General features: G+C 32.7%; 1 protein-coding gene across 7 annotated transcripts in view; it reads left to right on the top strand.

The window, feature by feature from the left end:
• Erbin (erbb2 interacting protein) overlaps positions 1 to 27,545 on the top strand; it is a 134,513-nt gene that overhangs the window by 81,966 nt on the left and 25,002 nt on the right. For all 7 annotated transcript variants that reach the window (XM_047554840.1, XM_047554839.1, XM_047554843.1 and 4 more), the window contains 10 exons: positions 2,049 to 2,123; positions 6,330 to 6,474; positions 8,160 to 8,232; positions 8,543 to 8,672; positions 8,974 to 9,089; positions 10,440 to 10,509; positions 18,918 to 19,017; positions 22,923 to 23,044; positions 23,961 to 24,134; positions 24,947 to 25,132. In XM_047554840.1, the coding sequence (XP_047410796.1) occupies positions 2,049 to 2,123; positions 6,330 to 6,474; positions 8,160 to 8,232; positions 8,543 to 8,672; positions 8,974 to 9,089; positions 10,440 to 10,509; positions 18,918 to 19,017; positions 22,923 to 23,044; positions 23,961 to 24,134; positions 24,947 to 25,132 (1,191 nt within the window). The remainder of the gene's footprint in view (positions 1 to 2,048; positions 2,124 to 6,329; positions 6,475 to 8,159; positions 8,233 to 8,542; positions 8,673 to 8,973; positions 9,090 to 10,439; positions 10,510 to 18,917; positions 19,018 to 22,922; positions 23,045 to 23,960; positions 24,135 to 24,946; positions 25,133 to 27,545) is intronic.

Consider the following 27,545-nt stretch of genomic DNA (forward strand, 5'->3'; position numbering starts at 1 on the left):
ACAGCAGCAGTAATGTAGTTTTGAGTCAAAAATAATTTCCCTCAGGTGTTACTTATGAATTTGGTTAGTGATAAGATACTTCTCTATAGTTTTGCATAAAGGTTCTAAAGGGAAAGTTATTGAATGAAACAGTTTATTATTTTTGAGTTTGTATTGAGAACTGTCAGTTGTGTTTGTGCTTTGTATGCTAAGTATACTGTGATGCTGAATCTAAAAGAAAAGGAGTGGGTCTTTGCAGTTTTTCTATTTAGTTTTCAAAAATACCTCAGAAAATAAGCTAGATTTCTTTTTTAAAAGGAATTCATCAAGCTTAATATAATTGTTAAAATTTTTAAATTATGTTCATGAGTTTGTTCAAAATTGTGTTGACTTTTTAAAAAATTTTTTTAATGTTTTAGTTGTAGGTGGAAAAAATACCTTTTTTTTCTTTTCTTTCTTTCTTTTTTTTTTTTTTTTTTCACTTGGTGCTGAGGATCAAACTCAGGGCCTCACACACTGCAAGGCAAGCGCTCTACCACTGAGCCACAACCTCAAATGATAGTTTTAAGAACAAGAATTTCTCAGTACTGTGTGTTCTGTGCCCTATGAATATTATGGATAGCTTATTATACATTTCACCTGTGTCCAGTGAAGGACCATATTGATTTGAGATACCTTCTATTTTATTTAAAATACTTTCTTATATTTTTTGTTATGTTCTAACTGAAAATGATTCCTTATGGATTTCACCGTGGGGAGTTTTTAACTCCCTATGGGAGGAAAAATATACTGTTTCCTAAATTATTTACTGTACCCTTATTTGTTGTTTTTTAATATATTAATTAGTTTCCATATTAACTACATAAAATTCTCAATTGTTTATTTTATGAATCCAGTTAGCTTTCAGAATCATTCATTTTTGTTCCATTTTGATCTTTCACCATTATACTTTTATAAAAAAAACTTACTAATGGAATTGCAACAGTTAAGCACAAAAGGAAATTTTGTTTAATCCAAGATATATCTAGAATTCTTATCTATATATGCTAACAATAAATCTGACTATAAATGTGACTTTTTTATGTATGACTCACATTATTATAGTGATTAGATATGATGGTACTCTTTGCTGTCACTTGGTCGTTTATTGCACTGGCTTTGTGGGGTGACAGAAGCATTCTAGTCTTAAACTCCAATACCCAAGAGCAAATTTTCCTTGAATACTAAGGTCCACAACAACCCTTAGAATTAGTTTTAGGTCTTTAACACTGTTATAAGCAGTTTTTTTTACCATGTAATTAAAATTTTCCACTAGGAGTTTAAGTAGCAGAATTTTCTATTTTTGTCATGTGGTTATGCCTTTGCTTATTCACCTTTCCCTTACTGAATTTTTTTTTTTTTTTTTTTTTTTTTTTTTTTTTTGTGGTACTGGGGATCAAACTCAGGGCCTTGTGCTTGTGAGGCAAGCACTTTCACCAGCTGAGCTATCTCCCCAGCCCACTGAATTTTTTTTTAAGATGTATAGTGCCTTTTTTCTCCCTCATTATTAATGTCATAAGAAACATCTTTGTGATTTTTCTCAGATTTTCTAAAAGGCTTATCTTTTTATTGATAATGAATGAGAAATTCTTTTTATTATATACTTCCAGGCAGTGGATCCTATTTTTTTTTTTTTCCTCTTTAGGTGCTGGTGATTGATCTCAGGGTCTTAGCCTCACATGCTAAGCAGGTGCTCTACTGCTGAGCTGTACTCCCAGACCCCCTATTTTTATTTCTTTATTAGTTGTGTAGATACTTGACTCTATTGTGTAATCCAAAACTTTAAATGAGTTTTATGTAATCTACTTTTATGGACTATCTATTGGAATTTCCCTTTAGTATTGTTATTGTAGTAACTGTAATGCAGTGGAATGGCTCACATCTTGGCTGTGCTTCTCTCCTGCACCCAACTTTTCCCCCTTATATTTAATGTTTTGAAACTGAAGGTTACATTAGATATTCTCAGGGCTTCTTTTGTCAGATAAAGACATTCCTGTAAATTAATTGGATTTTTCCTTCTATCCAAACAGCCTGAAGTACTTGAGCAACTAAGTGGATTGAAAGAATTTTGGATGGATGGTAATAGACTTACTTTTATTCCAGGGGTATGTAAATAAAATTTTGAACAGCTTCACTAATTGCTGTTGCTTCTTTGCAGTATTTGAACTGTGCATTTTAAAATTACTTTTAGTTAGTTAAAAATGGATTATTTTAATTCTTTATTAAACAGAAACAAATCACACTTTTCTTACTGTGAGCACATTCTTGATTAAAATATGTAAATTCTTTTTTTTTTTTTTTTTTGGGGGGTGAAACTGTTAAGTTTTATCTTTCTTTTTTTTTTTTTTTTATTTATTTATTTTTTTTATTTTTTTTACGTTTACATAGGGTAATGATGTTTATTATATTTTTCCCCTCCCCCCCACCCCTCCCACTCCTCCCACCCCTCCCACCCCTCTTTTCCCTCTACACAGTCCTTCTTTCCTTCATTCTTACTGCTCTCCTTAGCCTAACTCTAAACCTAACCCTAAACCTAATGCTAGCCCCTCCCACCCCCCATTATATGTCCTCATCCGCTTATCAGCGAGATCATTCGTCCTTTAGTTTTTTGAGATTGGCTTATCTCACTTAGCATGATATTCTCCAATTTCGACCATTTGCCTACAAATGCCATAATTTTATCATTCTTCATTGCGGAGTAATATTCCATTGTATAAATATGCCACAGTTTCTTTATCCATTCATCAACTGAAGGGCATCTAGGTTGGTTCCACAATCTGGCTATGGTGAATTGAGCAGCAATGAACATTGATGTGGCTGTATCTCTGTAGTATGCTGATTTTAAGTCCTTTGGGTATAGGCCAAGGAGTGGGATAGCTGGGTCAAATGGTGTTTCCATTCCAAGCTTTCTGAGGAATCTCCACACTGCTTTCCAGAGTGGTTGCACTAATTTGCAACCCCACCAGCAATGTATGAGTGTTCCTTTTTCCCCACATCCTCGCCAACACCTATTGTTGCTTGTATTCTTGATAATCGCCATTCTAATTGGGGTGAGATGAAATCTTAGGGTAGTTTTGATTTGCATTTCCCTTATTACTAGGGATGTTGAACATTTTTTCATATATCTGGTGATTACTTGTACATCTTCTTCTGTGAAGTGTCTGTTCATTTCCTTAGCCCATTTGTTGATTGGATTATTTGTATTCTTCGTGTAGAGTTTTTTGAGTTCTTTATAGATTCTGGAAATTAGCGCTCTATCTGAGGTATGGTTGGCAAAGATATTCTCCCACTCTGTAGGCTCTCTCTTCACATTTCTGATAGTTTCCTTTGCTGACAGAAAGCTTTTTAGTTTGAATCTATCCCAGTTGTTTATTCTTGCTTTTATTTCTTGTGCTATGGGAGTCCTGTTAAGGAAATCTGATCCTGAGCCAACAAGTTGAAGATTTGGACCTACTTTTTCTTCTATAAGATGCAGGGTCTCTGGTCTGATTCCGAGGTCCTTGATCCATTTTGAGTTGAGTTTTGTGTAGGGTGAGAGATAGGGGTTTAGTTTCATTCTATTGCATATAGTTTTCCAGTTTTCCCAGCACCATTTGTTGAAGAGGCTATCTTTTCTCCATTGCATATTGTTGGAACCTTTGTCTAGTATGAGAAAATTGTATTTATTTGGGTTTGTGTCCATGTCCTCTATTCTGTACCATTGATCTACCTGTCTATTTTGGTACCAATACCATGCCGTTTTTGTTACTATTGCTTTGTAGTAGAGTTGAAGATCTGGTATTGCAATACCCCCTGCTTCGCTCTTGCTACTGAGGATTGCTTTAGCTATTCTAGGTTTTTTATTCTTCCAGATGAATTTCATAATTGCTTGCTCTATTTCTGCGAGGTACATCATTGGGATTTTAATTGGAATTGCATTGAATCTGTATAGAACTTTAGGTAGTATAGCCATTTTGACGATATTAATTCTGCCTATCCAGGAACATGGGAGATCTTTCCATCTTCTAAGGTTTTCTTGAATTTCTTTCTTTAGTGTTCTGTAGTTCTCATTGTAGAGGTCTTTCACCTCTTTTGTGAGATTGATTCCCAAGTATTTTATTTTTTTCGATGCTATTGTGAATGGAGTAGTTTTCCTAATTTCTCTTTCTGAAGATTCATCACTTATGTATAAAAATGCATTGGATTTATGAGCATTGATCTTGTAACCTGCTACTTTACTGAATTCACTTATGAGTTCTAAAAGTTTTCTGGTGGAATTTCCAGGTTCCTCTAAATATATAATCATGTCATCAGCGAACAGGGATAGTTTGAGTTCTTCTTTTCCTATTCGTATCCCTTTAATTTCTTTGGTTTGTCTAATTGCTCTGGCTAGAGTCTCAAGGACGATGTTGAATAGAAGCGGTGAAAGAGGGCATCCCTGCCTTGTTCCAGTTTTTAGGGGGAACGCTTTCAGTTTTTCACCATTTAGAATGATATTAGCCATGGGCTTAGCGTAGATGGCCTTTATAATGTTTAGGAATGTTCCCATTACCCCAATTTTTTCTAGTGTTTTGAGCATGAAGGGATGCTGTATTTTATCAAATGCTTTTTCTGCATCTATTGAAATAATCATGTGATTCTTAACTTTAAGTCTGTTGATATGGTGAATGACATTTATTGATTTCCGAATGTTGAACCAACCTTGCATCCCTGGGATAAAACCCACTTGATCGTGGTGCACTATCTTTTTAATATATATTTGTATGCGATTTGCTAAAATTTTGTTGAGAATTTTTGCATCGATGTTCATTAAGGATATTGGTCTGAAATTTTCTTTCCTTGATGTGTCTCTGTCTGGTTTAGGTATCAGGGTGATATTGGCTTCATAGAACGAGTTTGGTAGGGTTCCCTCCTCTTCTATTTCATGGAATAGTTTGAGGAGTATTGGAATGAGCTCTTCTTTAAAGGTTTTATAGAACTCGGCTGAGAACCCATCTGGTCCTGGACTTTTCTTTGTTGGTAGGCTTTTGATGACCTCTTCTATTTCATTGCTTGAAATTGGTTTATTTAAGTTGTGTATGTCCTCCTCGTTCAGTTTAGGTAGTTCATATGTCTCTAGAAATTTGTTGATGTCTTCAAGGTTTTCTGTTTTGTTGGAGTATAGATTTTCGAAATAGCTTCTAATTATGTTTTGTATTTCACTCGTGTCTGTTGTGATGTTTCCTTGTTCATTCCGAATTTTAGTAATTTGAGTTTTCTCCCTCTTTCTCTTTGTTAGTGTGGCTAAGGGTTTATCAATTTTATTTATTTTTTCAAAGAACCAACTATTTATTTTATTAATTTTTCCGATTGTTTCTTTTGTTTCGATTTCATTGATTTCGGCTCTGATTTTAACTATTTCCTGTCTTCTACTACTTTTGGTATTGGTCTGCTCTTCTTTTTCTAGTGCTTTGAGCTGTAGTGTTAAGTCGTTTATTTGTTGATTTCTACTTCTTTTTTTGAATGCACCCCATGAAATAAATCTTCCTCTAAGTACTGCTTTCATAGTGTCCCAGAGATTTTGATATGATGTGTCTTTGTTCTCGTTTACTTCTAAGAATTTTTTTATTTCCCTCCTGATGTCTTCTGTTATCCATTCATCATATAATAGTGTATTATTTAGTCTCCAGGTATTGGAGAAGTTTCTGTTTTTTATTCTGTCATTTATTTCTAATTTCAATCCATTATGATCTGAGAGAGTACAAGGTAGTATCTCTATCTTCTTGTATTTACTAACAGTAGCTTTGTGGCATAAAATATGGTCTATTTTAGAGAAGGATCCATGTGCTGCTGAGAAGAAAGTGTATTCATTCTTTGTTGGATGGTATATTCTATGTAAATTCTTATAACAAACTTCTGTAACTTAGTCTTTTCTTAGTAGTATAGAGTATATCCTTTCCAATAGTAGCAATTGAATTGATATCCTAAATCATTTTGTCTGTGGAAATGTTAAGCTAGGATGATTTCCATGAACTTTCTTTCTGACTGATAAATTATAAACTCCCAAAATCTAAAGAAGGCCTAAGAATCCCCATATATGTAACTCTCTAGGGAGGTGATTGACACCTACATTCCTAAAGAAAAATATATATCCTGTCACTCCGTTGGGTTAAAGTTAGTAGAAATTCTTAGCTTACTGACTATATTTCTAGTGGCACTCACAATTTGAGTCCTCTTTCTCATGTTAACATTTGATTATGAATTAAGTTGACATTGTTTATTACCTATACTTCTTATAAATTATTTGATAGATTAATTATATTTATTTTATTATTATTTTTTTTTACTTATAGTTTATTGGTAGTTTGAAACAGCTCACATATTTGGATGTTTCTAAAAATAATATTGAAATGGTCGAAGAAGGAATTTCAGCATGTGAAAATCTCCAAGACCTCCTGTTATCAAGCAATTCACTTCAACAGCTGCCTGAGACTATTGGTTTGTATTGCTTTCAAATTCATGTAATTTTGATTAAACTGAAGGTTTCCATGAAAGTTTTATTTGTTACCACATAATTTTACTGTACTGCTACATAATAGATCTTTTTTGAATTATTCCTAATGATTAGTTGTACAATTTACTCATTTGTTAATGTTACTATGGCTTTGTTTATACTAAAGAAATCTTGTAAAGAATCTGTATAACTGGTTTTCAACTTTTAATCATAGCCCTTATTTAGTAACTTTTTCCCAGGCCTACTTCATTATAGAACAGACAATAAATCAGACTTGCTGAACAAATCCTGTGAGAGATCTGCAATTACTAAATCTGTATCTCTAATAACTGGGGGTATGAATCAGTGGTAGAACTCTTGCCTGGCATGTGCAAGGCCCCAGGTTCAATCCCCAGCATTGAAAATAAATTTAAAAAATAAATAAATTCAGTGATAAATTTGTATTAAGTTTCTTATTAAATGAAATATCAAGGGAATTGAATTATTTCAATGAAAGGACTAAATCCTAAATATTTTTATCTTTAAGATGTGTTAGCAACTCAACTTGACATTTTACATTGGATTTCATTTTTGGTATTGCAAATTCTTTGGGTTTTGACAAATGTTTAATGACCTGTCTCTGTCATTGTAATGTCATGCAGAATAGTTTCACTCCTCTAAAAATGGTTTCTGCTCTGTGTCTTCATCCCTCCTTCCTTGAAACCCCTGGAAACCATGGATCCATAACTATTTCTGTTAGTTGCCTTTTTTAGAATGTTATACAGACTCATACAATGTGTGGCCTTTCAGATTGGCTTTGTTATATTCATTTAAGATTGCTGCATTTCTTTTCATGGCTTGATGGCTCATTTATTTTTAGCACTGAATTATATTCTACTGTCTGGATTTGCTACTGTTTATTGATCTATTCATCTACTGGAGAACATCTTGGTTTCTTCTAAGTTTGTGTATTATCAATAAAATGACTATATAAACAAACCCCAAAGAAGATGTTAGGGGCTAGGGTTGTGGCTCAGTGGTAAGAGCACTCACCTGGCATGCGTGAGACCCTGGGTTTGATCCTCAACATCGCATATAAATAAATAAATAAAATAAAGGTTCATCTACAACTTAAAAAAATTTTTTTAAAAAGTTAATAAAAGAACCAAAAAATAACTTTTATGTATTTCTCAGTTGAATTAGTCGTTTTAGATAATGTACGTTTTGCAGATTCACTAGCATTCTACTTTAATCAACATTTTTAATTTTTAAATTAAAATATATTTTACCGTTTTAATATTTATATACATAGAATGGTTTGTTATAGACCATTGCCATTGCTTCTGTTAATTCAATAAGTTTTTTTTTTTTTTTTTTTTGGTGGGGAGTGGATGGTTTCTTCTCTACCATGCATTGTTTTTAGGAATGGAGTTATAGCAGTAAATAGTGCAGACAGAAAGTCCCCTCTCTTACAAATTTTACATTTTGGTGGGGGTTAGTAAACAAATATACACTGTATTAAAAGGGATATGAGCTAAAATTGAAAATGTAGGGTAAGAGAGTGAATGGAATTGGGAGTGGTATCTCTTTTGATGGTTAGTTTACAAATTTCTTTTAATTCTTGCCAAATGTAATGTCTCACATTGAATTCTAGTTTGAGCTGAAAAATTGTTATTTCTTCTCTCAATAGGTTCATTGAAGAATGTCACAACTCTAAAAATAGATGAAAACCAATTAATGTATCTACCAGAATCTGTAGGAGGGTACGTTTTTTGGTAAATGTGTAGATTCTTGAAATTATTACTTTCAGTTCAGTATGCCATATTTTCAGACTGTATTTTCAGACAGTTGCATAAATAACAACTAAAGGAGTTTCTACAAATATTTAAGTAAGTAACTGGTGTGCAGGTTGGGTATTTTTATAGTAAAAATTGACAGACCTATTAATTTGATGAAGTTTACCTTTATGAAGTTTCACTGGGATCACAGTCAAATTCAGCTTTTCATGTTCTTAAATTTTGAATTATGTACAGGAAACTTTTTAAAATAATGTGTTTCCATTTATAATTAAAGGTTAATATCAATAGAAGAACTGGATTGCAGTTTCAATGAAGTTGAAGCTTTGCCTTCATCTATTGGACAGCTTACTAACATTAGAACCTTTGCTGCAGATCATAATTATTTACAACAATTACCCCCAGAGGTACTATATTTTAAATTTGTTTTAGCTTTCTGTTTTCTTGTTTTTTTCTAATTATCTTTATTATAGCTCCAAGTATTGTTTCATTTATTTTCTTTATAAAACAACTTATTATTTTCTGAATAATAAATAGCTATGTTAACTTAGAATAAGTACCTAAATACTTTCCTTTGTTCATCAAAACTAATAACTAAAAAAGGAATAAAGATATTTTTCTAATAAATGCAAAAATCTTTTTCATAACTTTCAAATATGATATTGTTCTTATGTTCATTAACCTGAAGGCCAAATGTTTCTCTTTCAGATTGGAAACTGGAAAAATATAACTGTGCTGTTTCTCCATTCTAATAAACTTGAGACACTTCCAGAGGAAATGGGTGATATGCAAAAATTAAAAGTCATTAATTTAAGTGATAATAGGTTTGTAATACTCATTCATCAATTGATTTTTAGAAGACTGAATGAAATTAAGGTTTCGTAAGCTATGATAGCATAGCTAATGCTTGTTCCTCTTTTCATAGGTATTGTAAAGTTTGTTTAAAGAGACTGATCTAATTTTTTTTTTGATGTAATGTTTACTGTAGTTGTCACTGTTCATTTTGGAATACAACCTTTATTCTCTTATAACTTTTTTTTCCTAAAGTCAGATCTTTACCTTAATAATACCATTGAACAAGTCAAATTTTCAGTCTAATCTGTTGCTTCTATTTTTCTGGGCAGAGGTACACTCATTTACACTGCTTGGACTGCAGAGCCTAAGTGCAGAGCAAATGGATCACTATGATCACTAAAGTGGAACAGTATTTAAGTTAAAAACAAAATATTCATACCTTTTCCTGAAGTAAAAATACTAATGAGACTGATTAAAACACCATTTGTAAAGTGTTTTATACATTTTATTTTCATAATATCTTGTGAAGTCTTTAAAACAACCCTGTGGAATAGTGCAACAGATGTTTCCATTTTATTTGAGAAATTTAAGATTCATATATAATTAAAGTGACTTATATTGCTTGTAAGGTAGAGCTTTAATTCAAACTCAGTTTTCTGCCTAGTTAATGATATTCTTACAGTTCCATTTTATTGAAACAGAACTGCTTTCTTATTAACTCCCTGTTTTGGCTTATACTTCCTCTTCCCAAACTAGAGGACTTAGGTTTTAACAAATTGTCTGAATAGGTAGTCACAGAAGACTAGTTAGGCCTAAGAAAACAAGGTTGAAGTAGACATTCTGTTTTAAATAGGGTACTATTTTATTTTTGCATTCTTATAAGTGCTTGTACTACTTTGTTTATTTTATTATCATCTTAATAAAGTCTTCTCAATTGTATAAGTAATGACTTACAAAAAATACAGAGAATGGTGCAGTTTTTACAACCATCTATCTTTAAGAGTACTTCCTAAATACTAATAAAAAGCCAAAACAATTTTATAAAATAGTACTTAATATGTCCTTGTTTTTTCTCTAAGGCAAGGACAGTTGTGACTAGTACATAAGACACATTTTTGAAGATAGCAATTATACATTTTCTTGCTGAATTATGTAGTTGACGAATATATTGTTAAAACTAGATCATTTTTTGTCTTATGTCTGTACAAAGACCTATATTAGACTTTTCTCTCCTTTTTATCTTGTTTTCATATATCATGTTATAGCATTGTTCAGAAGGTCATTAGATTTAGCTTTGATTCATTCATCTCCAGCCCTTTCATTCATTTTAAATATTCTTATTTTAAAGTTTAATTTTTGTTTGTATTTTTTTCCTGCAGATTGAAGAATTTGCCCTTTAGCTTTACAAAGCTACAGCAATTGACTGCTATGTGGCTTTCAGATAATCAGGTAGGCATTCTGATCCTATTAATTACTGAAATTCCAATTGTGTTGTATAATTATGCATTCTAATTTACATAGGCCCATTTAAGAGAAGTTATACACTGTGGTACACATATAAAAATGTATTTAATATATAAAGAAAAATCTTTGAAATATTTAGAACATAATTTTTGCAATTGTAATTAGTAAAAAATAAGGCCTTTTGTACTTACTTAATTTTTAAACCCATAAGAGTAGAGATTAGGAAGTCAGATTCAGTACTCCCTATCTTTAATAGCATGGCATCATACTCTTGTCATTTTTTTCTGGGCATGCTTAAATCTACTCTCTGAGCAGTTTTCAAGAATACAGTGCATTGTTCTTAACTATAGTCATCATGGTGAACAGTAGAGCTCTTGAATATATTCTTCCAGTCTAACTGAAATTTTGTACCCTTTAATTGTTGTATCCTAATTCATCTCCCACTCAGCCCATGGTGACCACTATTTTATTCTATTTCTGTGAGTTCACCTATTTTAGATTCCACATGTAAGTGGTATCATGTGGTATTTGTCTTTATCTTTGGCTTATTTCACTTAGCATAATGTACTCCAGGTTCATCCATGTAATTGCAAATGACAGGATTTCCTTCTTTTCTAAAGCTGAATAGTATTTCATTGTTTATACATATACATATGCCACATCTTCTGTATTTATTCATCTGTTGATAAATACTTAGGTTGATTTCTTATCTTGGCTGTTGTAAATAATGCTTCAGTGAACATGGGAGTACAGCTATCTTGTTGAAATGCTGAATTTATTTCGTGTGTGTGTGTGTATGTGTGTGTATAAAGCCAGTAGTGGGATTAATGAATCATATAGTGGTCCTTTAACTTTTTCAGAGGACTCCCTTGATTGTTTTCCATGATAATTGTACCAATTTACATTTTCACCAAAAGTGTGCAAGGTTTCCTGGTAAATTTCATTTTATAAATGGAATATATAATTTGTTGATCTTTTTAATTTTTTTTTTTGAAATTCTTTTTTTTTTTATTTATTTATTTATTTTTTTTACGTTTACATAGGGTAATGATGTTTATTATATTTTTCCCCTCCCCCCCACCCCTCCCACCCCTCCCACCCCTCCCACCCCTCTTTTCCCTCTACACAGTCCTTCTTTACTATTTGACTTTGACCAGTACCTTATTTTTCTCCTAGATTTGTATACACTGGTCTCATATTGTTCTCAAGTTCCATTCATAGCCAAATTTGCTTGAGAAAACTTACTACATCCCTCTTTTGATTATGTTACCATCCTTGAAATATTGCTATAGTAAAGAAACCCACTTATTTGTATTCCAGGATTACCTAAACTTTTTAACTGTGGACCCATTTCCTACCTAACTCTTACTAATATCCTAAAATTCCTAAGTTGATGTTAATCCATGGGTATTAATTAGACTGTAGTATTTAACTGCTTTGAAAATTTGGAAAGAAAATATTAAAATGATAATATTTTTGCTTTTGTTAGAGCTTGAATACTACATATATTGCATGTGAAACTCTTCTTGGTATCTCTGTTGACCATTTTGAGTTTGAAACTTAGTTATTTGAGTCAGAAAACATTTGTGGAGCCCTGTCTTATGCCAGATACAGTAGGGATGAGGCATAGTTCCTGATGTCACACTAACTTTTATTAGTAAAGTAGCACTTTGTGGATAAATCAATGCCAGCAAATTATGGCAGGTTTTTCATTTTAGTGAAATTATCAACTTCTACAGTTTCTTCATATTTACAGTATTCTCTGATTTTCTTCCCATTACTCACTATTGTTTAAAAACAAAAATTGTATGGCAGGGTCTTTATTCCTCAAAGTTCAGCAGAATATTTAGTAAAATAATATCAGATCTAGCTAGAAAATTTCCCTTGTATGAAACAAAAATTATGTTTTAAAAAACTTAGTGGAAAGGGTCTGTGAATTTCAAAAACAGATTGCTCTTCTATTTAATATTTATTAAAATTACTACATAGATTAGTATATGACTAATGTTTTGAGTGAGTCTCTGAAGGCATGAAAACAGTTGTTTATTTATTCCCTCATTCATTTTGTGATTTTCAAGAACCAGTTATTGAACAGTTCCTTTGTGCCAGGCTGTTTAAGATAGGGAAAACAGTGATATTTAGAAAATCACTGTAATACAGTCTGGTACAAGATGAGTTAGGACTACTTTAGGAGCACAGATGGAGAGGGTAACTTGGGGATTTAAAATCAGGTTCCCCAGAGGAGACAATGTCTGCGGTACCTGAATTACCACTCAAAAGAGGAAAAGGATTTTTATCAAAGAAAGGATAACAGTGTTCTTGTTAGAGGGTATATTATGAGCCATGAGGATTTAAGTGCAAAGCAACCTAGTATATTTGATAACTCAACAAGTGGGTCAGTGTGACTAGAACATGACCTTTAAGATGAAAGGCGTAGGAAATGAGATAGACAGAGACAAGTTCTTGGAGAGTCTTTTATCCATGTGAAGGAACTTGTGGTTCAAGGATGGCAAAGATTTTAAGTCCTTTGGATATATACCAGGGAGTGGCATAACTGGGTCAAATGGTGGTTCCATTCCAAGTTTTCTGAGGAATCTTTATACTTCTTTCCATACTGATTGTATCAATTTGCAGTCCCATCAGCAATGAGTGTACCTTTTTCCCCACATCTTTGCCAACATTTCTTATTACTTGTATTCTTGATAATTGCCATTCTGACTGAACGAGACAGAATCTCAGTGTAGTTTTCCTTTTTTTTTTTTTTTTAATAATTTTTAATTGTGATTGGACCTTTACTTTTTTATATGTGGTGCTGAGAATCGAACCCAGTGCATTTCACATGCCAGGCAGGTGCTCTCCCACTGAGCTACAACCCCCCAGCCCATCAGTGTAGTTTTAATTTGCATTTTTATAATTACTAGAGATCTGGTGTAAATATAATACACACTGGATTTTACGGCCTTAGTACAAACAAAATATAAATTATCCCATTCATAATTTTTATTTGGGATTATGTGTTAAATTATTATGTTTTATATAAGGTTAAATTGAATGTATTATTAAAATTAATCTATTTTGCCCTTTAAAATAGTGTAGCTACTAGAAATGATAAATTATTTGATTCCCATTTTTGTCTCACATTGTACTTGTATTGGACATTGCTGACATAGGTTACTGAGATAGTTTCCTAATAGGCCTCTGCCTTTAAATGTTGTCATTACTTCCTACTTCTCATCACCCTAAATCCTTTCTGACCCACATGGTAACTCAAGTGATCTTTTAATCTGATCCTACCACTAATCTATTTAAAACCTTTTCATGATATTTTTTTTCTTCACAGCAAACATTTTCAAGACCTTTTACATCCTGTGACTGCATCTCTACCCCTTACACCTTCATTCTCATTTCTTCACCTTCTGCCTTCTTATTTTCTTCACCTAGACTCTCAGAAATGCTATCCTATTCACAGCTCCCCCTGTATGTCTTCCCCTGTATGTTCTTTTAGCATCCTATACCTTGTCCATGCTGTAATTATATTGTATTGCAATTGGTATTTTATTACCTGTTTCTTCCTACATATATAGCGTAAACTTCACAAAGTCCATAAAAATGGTTATTTTACTCGCATCTCTATAACCCAGTGCCTGTCATATAGTCCTTCAATAATAAGTATTATTTTAATACTTATAAGTATTTGTTAAAGAGTGATTTTCGATTTCAGAGGAAGGACATTTACAAGCAATATTCTAAGACCCTAATTATGGCAAGGAAAAGTAATGAATAGCTGAAATGAAGTAAGATCAGAGATCAAGGGTTGGGGATTCAGGGAACTGAGAGGCTTGATAAATAGTTTTTAACCTCTTTTTCTGTCCTTGGACTTCATAAATAGCAGTCCATTAGTTTTCTCATTAACACCTTTATTGAAATACAATTCCTATACCACACAGTTCACCCATTGTGAAGTAAGTAATTAAATGATTTTTAGTATCTTCTCATAGTCATGCAATGATGACAGTTAAATAGTTTCAAGGTGATTGGTTTTTAAAAAACCTCCCAGATAATTGTGATATTCCCATGTAAGAGGACTTTTTCCTTTCCTTCCCACAAACATCCACTGAGAAATCACTGGGCCGCATTTAGCTACGGCATCTATGTTTTACATCTGTTGAATTACCCATTACTCTGGAAGGATTTGGAATAAAGAGGTGGGAATATAGGTTGAGTATTCCTTATCTAAAATGCTTAGGACCAGAAATATTACAGACTTCAGAATTTTTTTTTCAGGTTTAAAAAAATTGTTAGATTTTTATTAAATGTGCACTACAGTTATAAATAATAGTGGAGGTTATTTTGACATATTCATATATATATATATGCATGTAATATTATTTGTTCCCTTTCAATCTCCAGTACTTCTGCTTTCCCTGCCCTATTCCCTCTCCCTTTTCCCCTACTTCTACTCTATTGGTCTTCCTTCTATTTATAGATGTACATAAAAGTAGAACTCATGTGATATATTCATACATGTATACAACACAATTTGGTCAGTTTTGTGGAGCATTTCTTCCCCTGTCCCATCATTTCTCTTTCTCCCTTGATTCCCTTTCTGTTCTCTCTTCTATTTTCATGGAATCCACTCTTTTTTAAATTCCTTATTTGTTTATAGCTTCTTCATATGACCTTCGACTTTCTGAGTCTAGAGTATTTCACTTAGCATGATGTTCTCCAGTTTTATCCGTTTACCAGCAAATGACACAATTTCTTTAAAAAAATGTTTTTGTAGTTGTACATGGACAGAATGCCTTTATTTTATTTGTTAATTTTTATGTGGTACTAAGGATCAAACCCAGTGCCTCATACCTGCTAGGCAAGTGCTCTGCCACTGAGCTACAGCCCCAGCCCACACATAATCTCATTATTCTTTATGGCTAAGTAAAAACTTCTCTGTGTATATATAATGCATTTTATTTACCCACTTGATGGGCACCTGGGTTGGTTCCATAACTTGGGTATTTTGAATTGTACTGCAATAAACATTGGTATACATTTATCACTATACTGTACTAATTTTAGTTCTTTTGGATAAATACCAGGGAGTGGGATAATTGGGTCATATGGTGGTTCCTTTCCTAGTCTTTTGAGGACTGTCTATTTGACAAAGTGATTTGTACTAATTTATAGATCTACCAGTGATATATGAGTGTACCTTTTCCTTATAACTGTGCCACATTTATTATTACTTGTGTTCTTGATTATTGCCTTTCTAAACGGAGTGAGATAAAATCTCAGTGTTGTTTTGATTTCCATTTCTCTGATTGCTAAGGATGTTGAACGTTTTTTCAAATATTTTTTGACCATTTGTATGTCTTCTTTTGAGAGGTGTTTGTTTAGTTCTTTTGCCCATTTATTCATTGGGTTATTTGGTGTGGTTTTTTTTTTTTTTTAAGTTTTTTATATTTTCCTTTGTCAGAAGAGTAGCCAGCAAAGATTTGCCATTCTGAACATTTCCCATTCTATATCTTCTATCTTCATGTTCTTAAATAATTTCCTTTCCTGTGCAGAAACTTTTTAATTTAATGCAGTCACACTTATTGATTCTTAGTTTTATTTCTGGAGCTTTAAGAGTTTTGTTAAGGTCTTATTAAAGTGTATTTTTGTTTGTTTGCTTTTTTTTTTTTTTTTTTTTTAGGATTTTGGAATACTTTTTAAGTACAAAATGAGATCTCTTGGTGACCCAAGTGTAAACACAAAATTCCTTAATGTTTCACATACACATAACCTTCTGAAGTTTATTTTATACAGTATTTTTAAGTAATTTTGTACATTTTTTTTTTTTTTTTCATTTTTGGTGGTACCAGGGATTGAACATAGGGGTGCTTAACCACTGAGCCACATCCCCAGCCCTTTTTTGTAATATTTTATTTTAAGATAGGGTCTCACTAAGTTGCTTGGGGTCTCTCTTAGTTGCTGAGATTTTCTTTGAACTTGGGATCCTCCTGTTTCAGCCTCCCAAGCCTCTGGGGTTACAGGCATGTACCACCATGCCCAGTAATTTTGTGCGTCTTGATTACAGTCTGTCAAATGAAATTGGGTGTGAAGTTTTCACTTGTGTGATCACATCAGCACTCAGAAGTGTTTCAGATTTTGAAACATTTCACATTTCCAGTTTTTGTATTAGGAATGCTCAACCTGTAGATGAATACTACTAGGGGTCATTGGATAATAGAAAAGGGCTCAAATGTGGGGACAAAGGTTTTATTCCTCAAAAGAACAAGGAGTTTGGGGGCTGGGGTGGTAGCTCAGTGGTAGAGCTGCTTGCCTAGCACATGTGAGGCTCTGGGTTCAATCCTCAGCACCGCATAAAAAGAAGTGAATAAAATAAAGGCTTTGTGTCCATATACAACTAAATATATTTTTAAAAAGAGAGAGGACAGGAGTTTAAAGTTGAGGATAGAGAAGTAATAATCTCATGGCATTGTACGTGCTACCTCTACCTCCTGAGTTAGGACAGATGAGGTGTGGGGGGATAAGAATTTGAGACTTCAGGAAAAAGCATTGTTGCGGGGTCCCTTTGTCTGAGGAAGTCAAGGAAAATTTCAGAAGTTCAAGGTGTGGGCCAGTTTGTTTATTGCAGAACAAGGATGGGGCACTAAGTTTTGAAATGTTTGGGAATAAGATTACATGATGGAATTAGCTATATGCTACGTTTTCATAAATAATTCAAAGAATAAACTGATGGGGTCATGAGAGAAGAGGGTAGTTCTCTGTTTGCCTGGAGTCAGCCAGGGCTTTTATTGGTAGGATTTTAGGTGAATGCATTGGAAAAAAGAGTTACTTACATATAGAAGTGAATTGAGGGCTGGTGGGGTAGGACTCTTGCCTAGCATGGAGGAGACCCCAACACTCCACCCCCAACCCTGTCTTAAGAGGCTCATTGACTAGGGAAGCACATATCAAAACTACTTGGAAATTTTCATCTCGCTCAAAGTGGCAGCCATCAAGAGTACAAATAATGCCACAGTGACACATGCCTGCAATCCTAGTGACTAGGGCCACTGAGACAGGAGGATTTCAAGTTCAAGACCAGCTTCATCATCTTAGTGAGACTTAGACTCTGTCTCAGAATAAAAAGGACTGGGGATATGCTCAGTAGTAAAGGGTAAAGCACCCAATACAAAAAAAAAAAAAAAAAAAAAAAAAACCACACACACACACACAATAAGTAATGCTAGAGAGGATGTGAAGTAAAAGGAACACTTTCACACTGTTGATGGGATTGAAAATTAGTACAACCACTGTAGAAATCAGTACAGAGTTTCCTCAGAAGATGAGGAATAGAACTATACTGCTCCTTGGTATTTATTGTAAAGAATTAAGTCAACATACTATAGTGATACAAGCACACTGCAGCACAATTCACAATAGCCAAACTTTGGAACCAACCTAAGTGTCTATCAGTTAATAAAGAAAATGTGTGTATGTATATATGTGTATGTGTGTACACCTAGAGTTTTATTTAGTCATAAAAAATTATTTCATTTGCAGGAAAATAGATGGAACTTGATTACATTATGTTAAAAAAAATAAGTCAAACTCAGAAAGTCAAGGGTTGAATATTTTTTCTCATATTTGGAAGCTAGAGAGGAAGAAGGAAAAGAAAGGTAGGGGAGATTCCATGAAAACTGAAGGGAGATGAGTAGAGTAGAATAAAGGGACCCAGGGAGCAGGAGAGAAGGGTAAATATGGGGAAATGATATTGGCCTCATTATATTATTATATCGTGTGCATATATGAATGTGTAGAAATTAATTCTACCATTATATGCAACTATAATGCAACAACAAAAAATTTGGAAAAAAGAAATTGTTTCTTAAAAGAAATAGTAGTAGTAAATTGACATTTGTTAACCAAATAGGCAAAAAGTCTTAGAAAAAATGAAGTCCAAATTACCAGAGAACTCCACTACTTGTTGCTACCATTAATGGAGACAGGAGGGAAGGAGAGAGATGCAGTTTACAACTTAACAGTTGTTTTTAAGGACTCTCTTTTAGCCTTTGGGTAACTAGGCTGAACCGTCTTTGCAAAGGTAAATACTAAAGAGGACAAAATAACATAAAATTGAAAGGTTTATTTTTAAACTTGATTAAATAAATCACTATGTAATAACTAGTGATATTTTAAATGTCTAAATACACTAACTTTACCTTACAGTAACAACTAGTTTTGAAAAATATTTTTATATTGTTTCAAATCAGTGCCTAAAATGTTATGGTATATATTTAAATTTGATTTTGTAACCTACACTGTGATGCTTTATAGAAAAAAAATAGGAATTGCTGGAAATGTATTTTCTTTAGAGTTATTGAAAATTAAACATTATTTTCTTTCCCTAGTCCAAACCCTTGATACCTCTTCAAAAAGAAACTGATACAGAGACTCAGAAAATGGTGCTCACTAACTACATGTTCCCTCAGCAACCAAGAACTGAGGATGGTAGGAATTTAAGAATTTCTTTTCTTTTCAAAACAAATACCAACTAATCAAAGTAAAGGTGCAAAATGAATTTTAGGTCTCAAAGACTTTATTCTGGTTGGACAAGATGATGGAGTATTGGTCAAAAAATTTCTCTCAAAATGATGGAAAATAAGGTAACATCTCAAGGGTCGCAGACACTTGAATTTGGAGGTATAGTTGTATCCTGTTTTTCTTCCTTGAAATGCCTTTAAATTAAATCAATAACTTCATCAGTTGTAGTTCTCCCTATTTAAAATCACATTTAGCTCAGTGCTAGGAAAACATTAAATGTTATGTGATTAGAAATATTAAACAGGGAAGTATTTAGTTCACTTCTGTTTTAAACAATCTACTGTTGCAAATATGTATCCTTACAAATCTGTCCATTAGAACAGAATAATTTATGGACTACTGACTATGAATGTTACTGCTAAATTATTTTCTACATTTTTCCCAGTAAGAGAAAATATACTCTTTACAGCTGGCCAAAACAGTTTTTGTGAATTACGGTGTGAAGTTTAGATAGCAAATTGCTTTTAATATGTTTTACTTTGTGCATGCGTGTGTGTGTGTGTGTGTGTGTGTGTATGTGTAACAATTATTACATTATACTTAAAATCATGATTTTTCTGTATGTATTTCTGTAACCAGTAAAAATATCTATGTTCTGAAGTTGTTTATAAGTCTTAATACATAACATTGAAGAAGAAAATGTGAATAAATCCTTTATCTCCATTTATAAAAAATATCATGAGCAAGTAAATTAAATTCTTAGCTTCAGTTTTCTTTTCTGGAAATGACAATAGCAGTTCCATTTGAATACAGCCACCATTTATATATTTATATATTGTGTATTGCATCTTCCAAGCTACAGAGTTGAGTGGTAGCAACAGAAATCTTATGGTCTACAAATCCTAAAATATTGTATTATTTGACCCTTTACTAAAATAGTTTGCCAGACTGTGTAATTGGACATTAAAATCTCTTCTGTAAACTAAGGAATCATTCCATTCCTTTCCTTGCAGATATTTTAAGTATTAATATTCTGTCCTTTTGGGGCTGGAGTTGTAGCTCATTGGTTGAGCGCTTGCCTATCACGTGTGAAGCACTGAGTTCAATCCTCAGCACCTCATAAAAATAAATAAAGGCATTGTGTCCATATACAACTAAAAATTTTTTTAAAAAAATATTCTATCCTTCCTCTACAAGCTTGGTTATTTGAACATATTATGTAGCTGATCATAGTATTGTTTATAGGACATTCATTCTTTCTTCCTATTTCCTATTATCCAGAAATCATCTTTAAACAGAAAAATGAAAATTAAAAGACATGAGTCCCATTGAATAAGACAAAGACAAGTTTTTATTGATGGAGCCAAGTATTTGCTGTAATTTCCCATGTTGCACTATTAGTGCCATAGGCCGAATTTGCACATCTGTTTTAACTTCTTAATTTCTCATGTGTAGCATTATTTGATCTAACAGTACATCAATATTGACAGTTTAAAATTAAGCATATTTTATTATGACACATATTTCTGTGTTTCATTATACTGCTAAGAATGGAGATTAGAGGTAGATTTAAATACATGGAAAAGAGATCTTACTTGCAAAAAAAGATTTAATTGTAAACCTTCCAGTGGAGAAGTTTGCTCTTATCATCTCACAAATCTTAACTTCATTTGTTTGTTATTTCTGCAATCCCACAGTGCCCAGGACTCGAACCCGGCCTCCAGCATGTGAGGCAGGCACTCTACGAGATGGGCTATATGGCCTGCTTAACTTCAAATTCAATTTAAAAACTAACAATCATTAAACATACCAAGAAACAAGAACTTATCAAAGCCCCTCTTTTTTTCTTACAAAGGACAAGAAGTAATTAGCTTAGTGAAGTTAGCGTTTTCTAATTGTTTATTACTACTTATGGGAAGCCCAGGTCTTGAAAATGACCGTGGTTGTGAATCACTTAGCTGTTGTGCAGATGAACACTGGGATTGAAGACATCACAAAACAATAAAATGCAGTATTGGGAGGATTGTCACACATTGGCATCATTCAAACTATTGGCAAGTCTTGGGGGAAAAAAAGCCTATTACCAGTTTACTAGACTACACAGTGAATATGACTGAGTAGATTGGGTAGAAAATCATATTATTTGATGCCCTTAATCTTCAAAGATAAGAGATTTATACAAAAGAGTAAGAAGTATAGGTGACCAGGAGTTGACAAGAATGAGAGTCATGGTCAAAGTTGCTTACACTGCCCTGAATAAATACTGGTGTAAAATTGCTTTGATGTAATCTTACATTCTTTGGCATCTCTGGGTTGACTAGTGATTAATTGAGATTAATTCCCCCACCCAAGATAGGTAGAGGAATTATATGAATTCTAGAAAAACTCTGTTGGCAACTGTTTGGCTTTGCTTGCCTTTTTAGTGATAGCACAAAGGTAATAGGCATTTGGATCACAGTCCATATTTATTTTGAATAAAAATGATCCAATTCATTTAATAAGTGTTAAGCAGTTCAGTAAAGTAATTAAAATAAGAATCTTGAGTAATGAAAACAAAGAAAAAGATGAGTCCATTCCCATTGTTCATATTTCTTTAATGCCATCCTTATTTTGATCATGAGACTTGAAGAGGTTAAGAAGCCCAAATTACTTAAAAGGGCTTAATACAAATGATAATTTGAAGAGTTCGGTATTATTTTATTTTTCTATTAGTGCAGTATAGCTATACATAATAGTAGCATTCATTTTGACAAATTGAACATGCATGGAATATAATTTGCTCCTTTTCAGTTCTGAGTATCTCCTCTTTTCCTCCTCTTTTCCCTCTCCTTGGTATTATTTTATTTTTGCATATTCAAATTGACCATATTTGGGTTTTCTAGGAATTTCAGTTTTTTAATTTGCCAATGTTGAATGCTTTTAATATCTTTTTGTTTTGAGTACGTATAGGTAATTTCTTTTAGTGGGCAAAAGTTGTGATTTTATTTTGTATTGTAAAATTATAGAGTGATGTCTAACAGTCAGATGAATTATTTTGAGCTTTAGATTTTTCTTAGATGCGTAATCATAGGTAGCAAGAAAAGTGAGTTGTTAAATCTTTATATCTGAAGTAGAATAAGTATTGGATTTACATTAAATTTTAATATTCTTTATATTTTGAAATAGAACATATATTCTGAGTATTTTATTTACTTAGTATCATCTATATGGTATGTAATATTTAATGCAAAGAATGTAATTATATACCATCAGACTAATTATTTTTAAGCCAAAATGCTCACTCTGTTATCAAACTTGTCCCCTTCCTCTGTGTACATAATGAATCTTGGAATTAAAAGGAAGTGAAAATGCAAAACTTAGGTGAAAGGATTTATATACAGTGTTTTAGTTGGTAGATTCTCATCAGTAACTCTTTTGGTTGCAAAACAAGGCATATCAGCTTCAGGGAAGAAAAAATTGTGATCGTAACATTGTAAAGAAAACTTAAAATCAGCTGAGCATGGTGGTTCATGCCTGTAATCCCAGAGACTCAAAGGCTGAGGCAAGATGATTCTGAATTCAAAGCCAGCTTTAGCAATTTAGGGAGGCCTTAAGCAACTTAGCAAGATCTTGTCTCAAAAAATAAAAAGGACTAGGAATGTAGCTCAGTGGTTAAGTGCCCCAGGTTTGATCCCTAATACTAAAAAGAAAGAAATCTTAAAATCAAAGTCTGGTTATTACCCTGGGATTTTACATCTGGCATTATTGTAACAAATATAACTTGTAATGAAAACTCTGACCACATAATGGTTTTTTTTATAATTATAGCACTATAATTATAGTTATGTAGTCTTTTTTTTTTTTTTTTTTTTTTTTTTTTTACTTTTCTCTAGTTATGTTCATATCAGATAATGAAAGTTTTAATCCTTCGTTGTGGGAAGAACAGAGGAAACAGCGGGCCCAGGTGGCATTTGAATGTGATGAAGACAAAGATGAAAGAGAAGCACCTCCCAGAGTGAGTTTGTTAGGTTTTCTTTCAAATTTGAAACTGGTCTGCTGATATTTAAATGTATACTCTCTATCTATACTGTTGCTGTTTTGTGGAAGTAGTAGTATATTTATTCCTTGTCTTCAAGGCACTTGTTGATCCAAAATATTTCACACACAAAAGAATTTGAGAGCATTTTAAAACTGTGTCTTTAAAAGCTAAATATCAAGTATATATAAATGTGAGAAAAAAAACATAATTATAGGCTAGAAAAATTAACCAGTATTTTATTATTGAATTGGTGTTTTCTAAATTTAATCAAAGATGATCATTCCTTCCCTCTCTCATTTATAGTGATTATTTTCTCCCCTTTCATTTTCTTTAATGATTTGTTTATATAAATCCTAGAGATAAAGAACTATTTGTTATGAACACTGATTTTTTTATGGGATTGAGAGTATGTGTCGCAGTGGTGTAAGTAGCAAAGAGCATGTTTTGTGGTAACTTTAAGGATGTGATTATCTGCCCTTTTTGTAAACTAGCTGAATCCCAGAAAAATGACAGTTAGGCTGTCTTGGCAAGAGTTTGGTTTCTGGCACATAAAACTTAAGTATATGAATGTCTGAATTTTAAACATATGTTGGCAAGCATGTATCTGTTTCAAAGACAATTGAAAAGAGTTTTTGGCAGTTTCCCTATCATATATCTCCAAATGGAAAATATTTAAGTGTACTAAAAAAAGCTTTTGAAACCCTGAAATTTACTATGACATCTTTGACTATTTTCTGATAAAACCTTACTTACATCGAACCTAAAATGCTATTATTTATCTTCACAGCCATCCCTATAAACTAATTTTCCAATTGTTCAGAAGGATTATAGATTAAATTCTGTGTGATTGACATTGGAAATATTTATAATTTGTATTTCACTTTTTCTCTAGGAGGGAAATTTAAAGAGATACCCAACACCATACCCAGATGAACTTAAGAACATGGTTAAAACTGTTCAAACCATTGTACATAGATTAAAAGATGAAGAGACCACTGAAGACCCTGGAAGAGATTTGAAACCCCATGAAGATCAGCAAGTTGTAAATAAAGATGTGGGTGTGAAGGTTAGAAAGCTCAATTTAAAATAATTGACTACAACCTATTCCAAATTCTTTAAAATTTTTAAGATAATGGATATAATGATCTTTTTGTACCCTAAATGTGCTTCTGAATTGTTCTCAGTTATCTAAACTGGGAAATGAACTCCCTAATTGCTCCCATTCTCTGGCTATCCAATGTCCATATTGGCAGGGTGGTGTCAACATTGCCTTTAAAAAAAATCATTGACTAAATTCAAAGAATATATCATTCATTATCATCAGAAAAGTCATTAGTATGGAAATATTCATTTTCCTCATTTTGAAATTGTTCCACTTTACTTAGTTCTAATTTTAAATGTATTTGCTATGACATACTTTTGACATTTCCTTGGAATGTTTCAGAAACTTTTACAAATCTCCAAGTTGTATATTCTTTTACTGAATTTCCCACATTCATATTGTATCACAGTAACTAAAGTTTTATCTTGTCATTACAGTTACTTTGCATTCCACAATAAGCAGAAAGCCATCTTAACTCTACTTTGTTGAGCATGCTGAACCAAGTGACTCACTCAGCTATACCAACCTTAAAACTTCTACAAGGAAGAGTAGCTTTGACTGAATTATGAATTTTAACTTAGCTCATTAATCTTTTCGGGTCACTCTTCCTGAAGTGGGCATTTTTATCTGTGCTACAGTTTCCATGTTTGAAGTTTCTTTAAGATTTATCTAGAATTGGACGTTGATATATTACTTGTAAATTTAGCTGAACTTCAGTACAAGAATAGATAGAAAATTTAAAGAATATGAGATCTTTGTTTTCTTATTTTACTTAGACTTCTGAAAGTATTACTGCAATAAAAAGCAAAGTGGATGAACGAGAAAAGTATATGATAGGGAACTCTGTACAGAAGATCACTGAACCTGAAGCTGAGATCAGTCCTGGAAATTTACCAGTGACTACAAATATGAAAGCCCCTGAGAACTTGAAGCATATTGTTAACCATGATGATGTTTTTGAGGTATATGACTTTATGATTATTCTGGAGGAATTGTAAGAATGTTCAATTTAATTTTTCATTGCTGATAACTAAAGATAGAAACTTGATATTATGATTGCAGAAAATAGGCTAATGAATTCATCATTGAGAAATTTCATATTTACTAAAATATCACTTATTTATTAAAGTATAATATTTATACAGTTTTTATTAGATTATGGTCTGATCTATAAAATAAATATTTTATTCCTGAAACTCAAAAATGAAAAGGTTATGATTGGCATAAATCCATTATTTGACTAAGCTTTTGTTTTTGAATATGAATGGTTTTATGGTTAAGTATCTTAAGACTCTTTTAGATGTGGAGTTTCTTCTAGTGGATCAACAAAAACTCTTATCTTAGAAACAATTTTATTGAGTTATCACTCATCCTTTAATAATTACCCATTTGAGGTATACATTTCAGTCTGTGTGTGTGTATGAGTGTGTGTGTGTGCACCCATCACCACAGTCACTTTCTGAACACTTTTTTACTACCTCAGAGAGAAAGCCTATACACCCTGTCACTGCTCAATCTCTTCATCCCCCTCAGTCCTCAGCAACCACAAATATACTTTATCTGCCTCTATAGATTTGTCTGTTCTTGACATTTTAACATTTTGTATAAGCAGAACCGTACAATATGTAGTCCTTTGTAACTGATTTCTTTTGCTGATCATGTAGCATATATCAATGCTGTTCCATTGTATGCCATGTTTATTCTTCAATTGATGGACACATGGGTTATTTACACTTTTTAGCTGTAATGCATAAGGCTGCTGTGAATATGTGTGCACAGGTTTTGTATGGATATCTGTTTTTATTTCTCTTGTGTATAGGAGTAGAATTGCTGGAACTTACAACAACTCTAGATTCAACAGTTTGAGGAATTGCCAAATAGTTGCACCATTTTATATTCCCTTCATACAGTGCTAGTAGTAATGTAAAGTGGTGATATAACATTTTAATAAGGATATTTGAGGCATTTTTTTATTTATAGCTGTACTATAAACTACATGCTAGCTACAAATGGCTATTTAAGTTTAAATTAAATAAAATTTAAAAGTTGAGCTTCTCAGTCATACTAGTCATATTTTGAATGACATTATCTGGCTGGTTAGTGGTTATCACTTACCTATATTAGCATAGATATAGAGTATTTCCATCACTTTAGAAAGTTCTATTAGACAAAAATAGTGATGTTTTGGGTTATAGTAACTATTTCTGAAAGTTCAAAGTACATCATTTATTTTCACATTTGTCTCATGAGCTTGCATTTGCTACAGGAGTAAAAACTCACGCTGGGTGCCATGGCTCATGCCTATAATCCCAGCGGCTCAGGAGGCTGAGGCAGGAGGATTGCAAGTTCAGAGCCAACCTTAGCAAAAGTAAGATGCTGAGCAACTCAGTGAGACCCTGTCTCTAATAAAGTACAAAATAGGACTGGGGATATAGCTCAGTGGACAAGTGCCCCTGAGTTCAATCCCCAGTATCAAAAAAACAAAAACAAAACACACCTCACATCTTTTGAATGTATTATAGATGGATTATATCTCTAATATACTATGTATGTATTGAAGCTTATATAACATAGACTGAAAAAGTTATACTTATCCTAGTGAACTTAGTACTCACTTAATGAGTCTTATGTTTAAGGTACTGTGTTTGGCATGATAGTAATGGAATGTAAAAATAACCAGTGTCAGGCTGTGCTAAGGGTCTAAGAAAAGTACTGATGTTACAGAAATCAAGACAAGAGATCTTTTTCTAGCTATGAAGATCCATGGATCCTTTTAAGGAGAAGACATTTGACCTATATTTTTGAAATAATTCCATTGGAAAGAAATAGGAGAACTGAATGAAATTTGTGTGTGGGGGGGATAATGAGAGCCAAAGAATAACATTTGGAAAACGCAAAAAAAAAATATGTTCCATCTGATTGAATATGTCAGGGTTACTATTATGAAATTAAATCAGAGTAGGTTGGGTCCTGAATACTACTGTGATAGAGCTATGTATCATAGTTATATTACAGTAGCTACTGAATTCTCGAAGCTTGATGACTTTTTGAATGAGGATAGCAGAAAATACAGTCTGTGGGTTAGTTGTGAGATTATAGGAGATAAAGCTTGCAAATATCTCTGGCTACAAAGAAGGGAGAAAAGGAAACAGTGACATAATCATGACTAATTAAGTTGACAATGCCATTAACAGAATAGGGTTTTGAAGAGAATGTATAGGCTTGGAAGAACAGGTTTGCTTTTGGATATGTGAAATTTGAGCAATTGGCAAGACCAGTTAGACATTTTCAACCAAAGTATGAATCTTCAGCTCAGAAGATAAAGCTAAATTATAAATTACAGAATTGTTTATAGTAAATAGTTTTTGAAGAAAA

Source organism: Sciurus carolinensis, chromosome 6 (assembly GCF_902686445.1).
Source record: "Sciurus carolinensis chromosome 6, mSciCar1.2, whole genome shotgun sequence".
Lineage (NCBI taxonomy): Eukaryota > Metazoa > Chordata > Mammalia > Rodentia > Sciuridae > Sciurus > Sciurus carolinensis.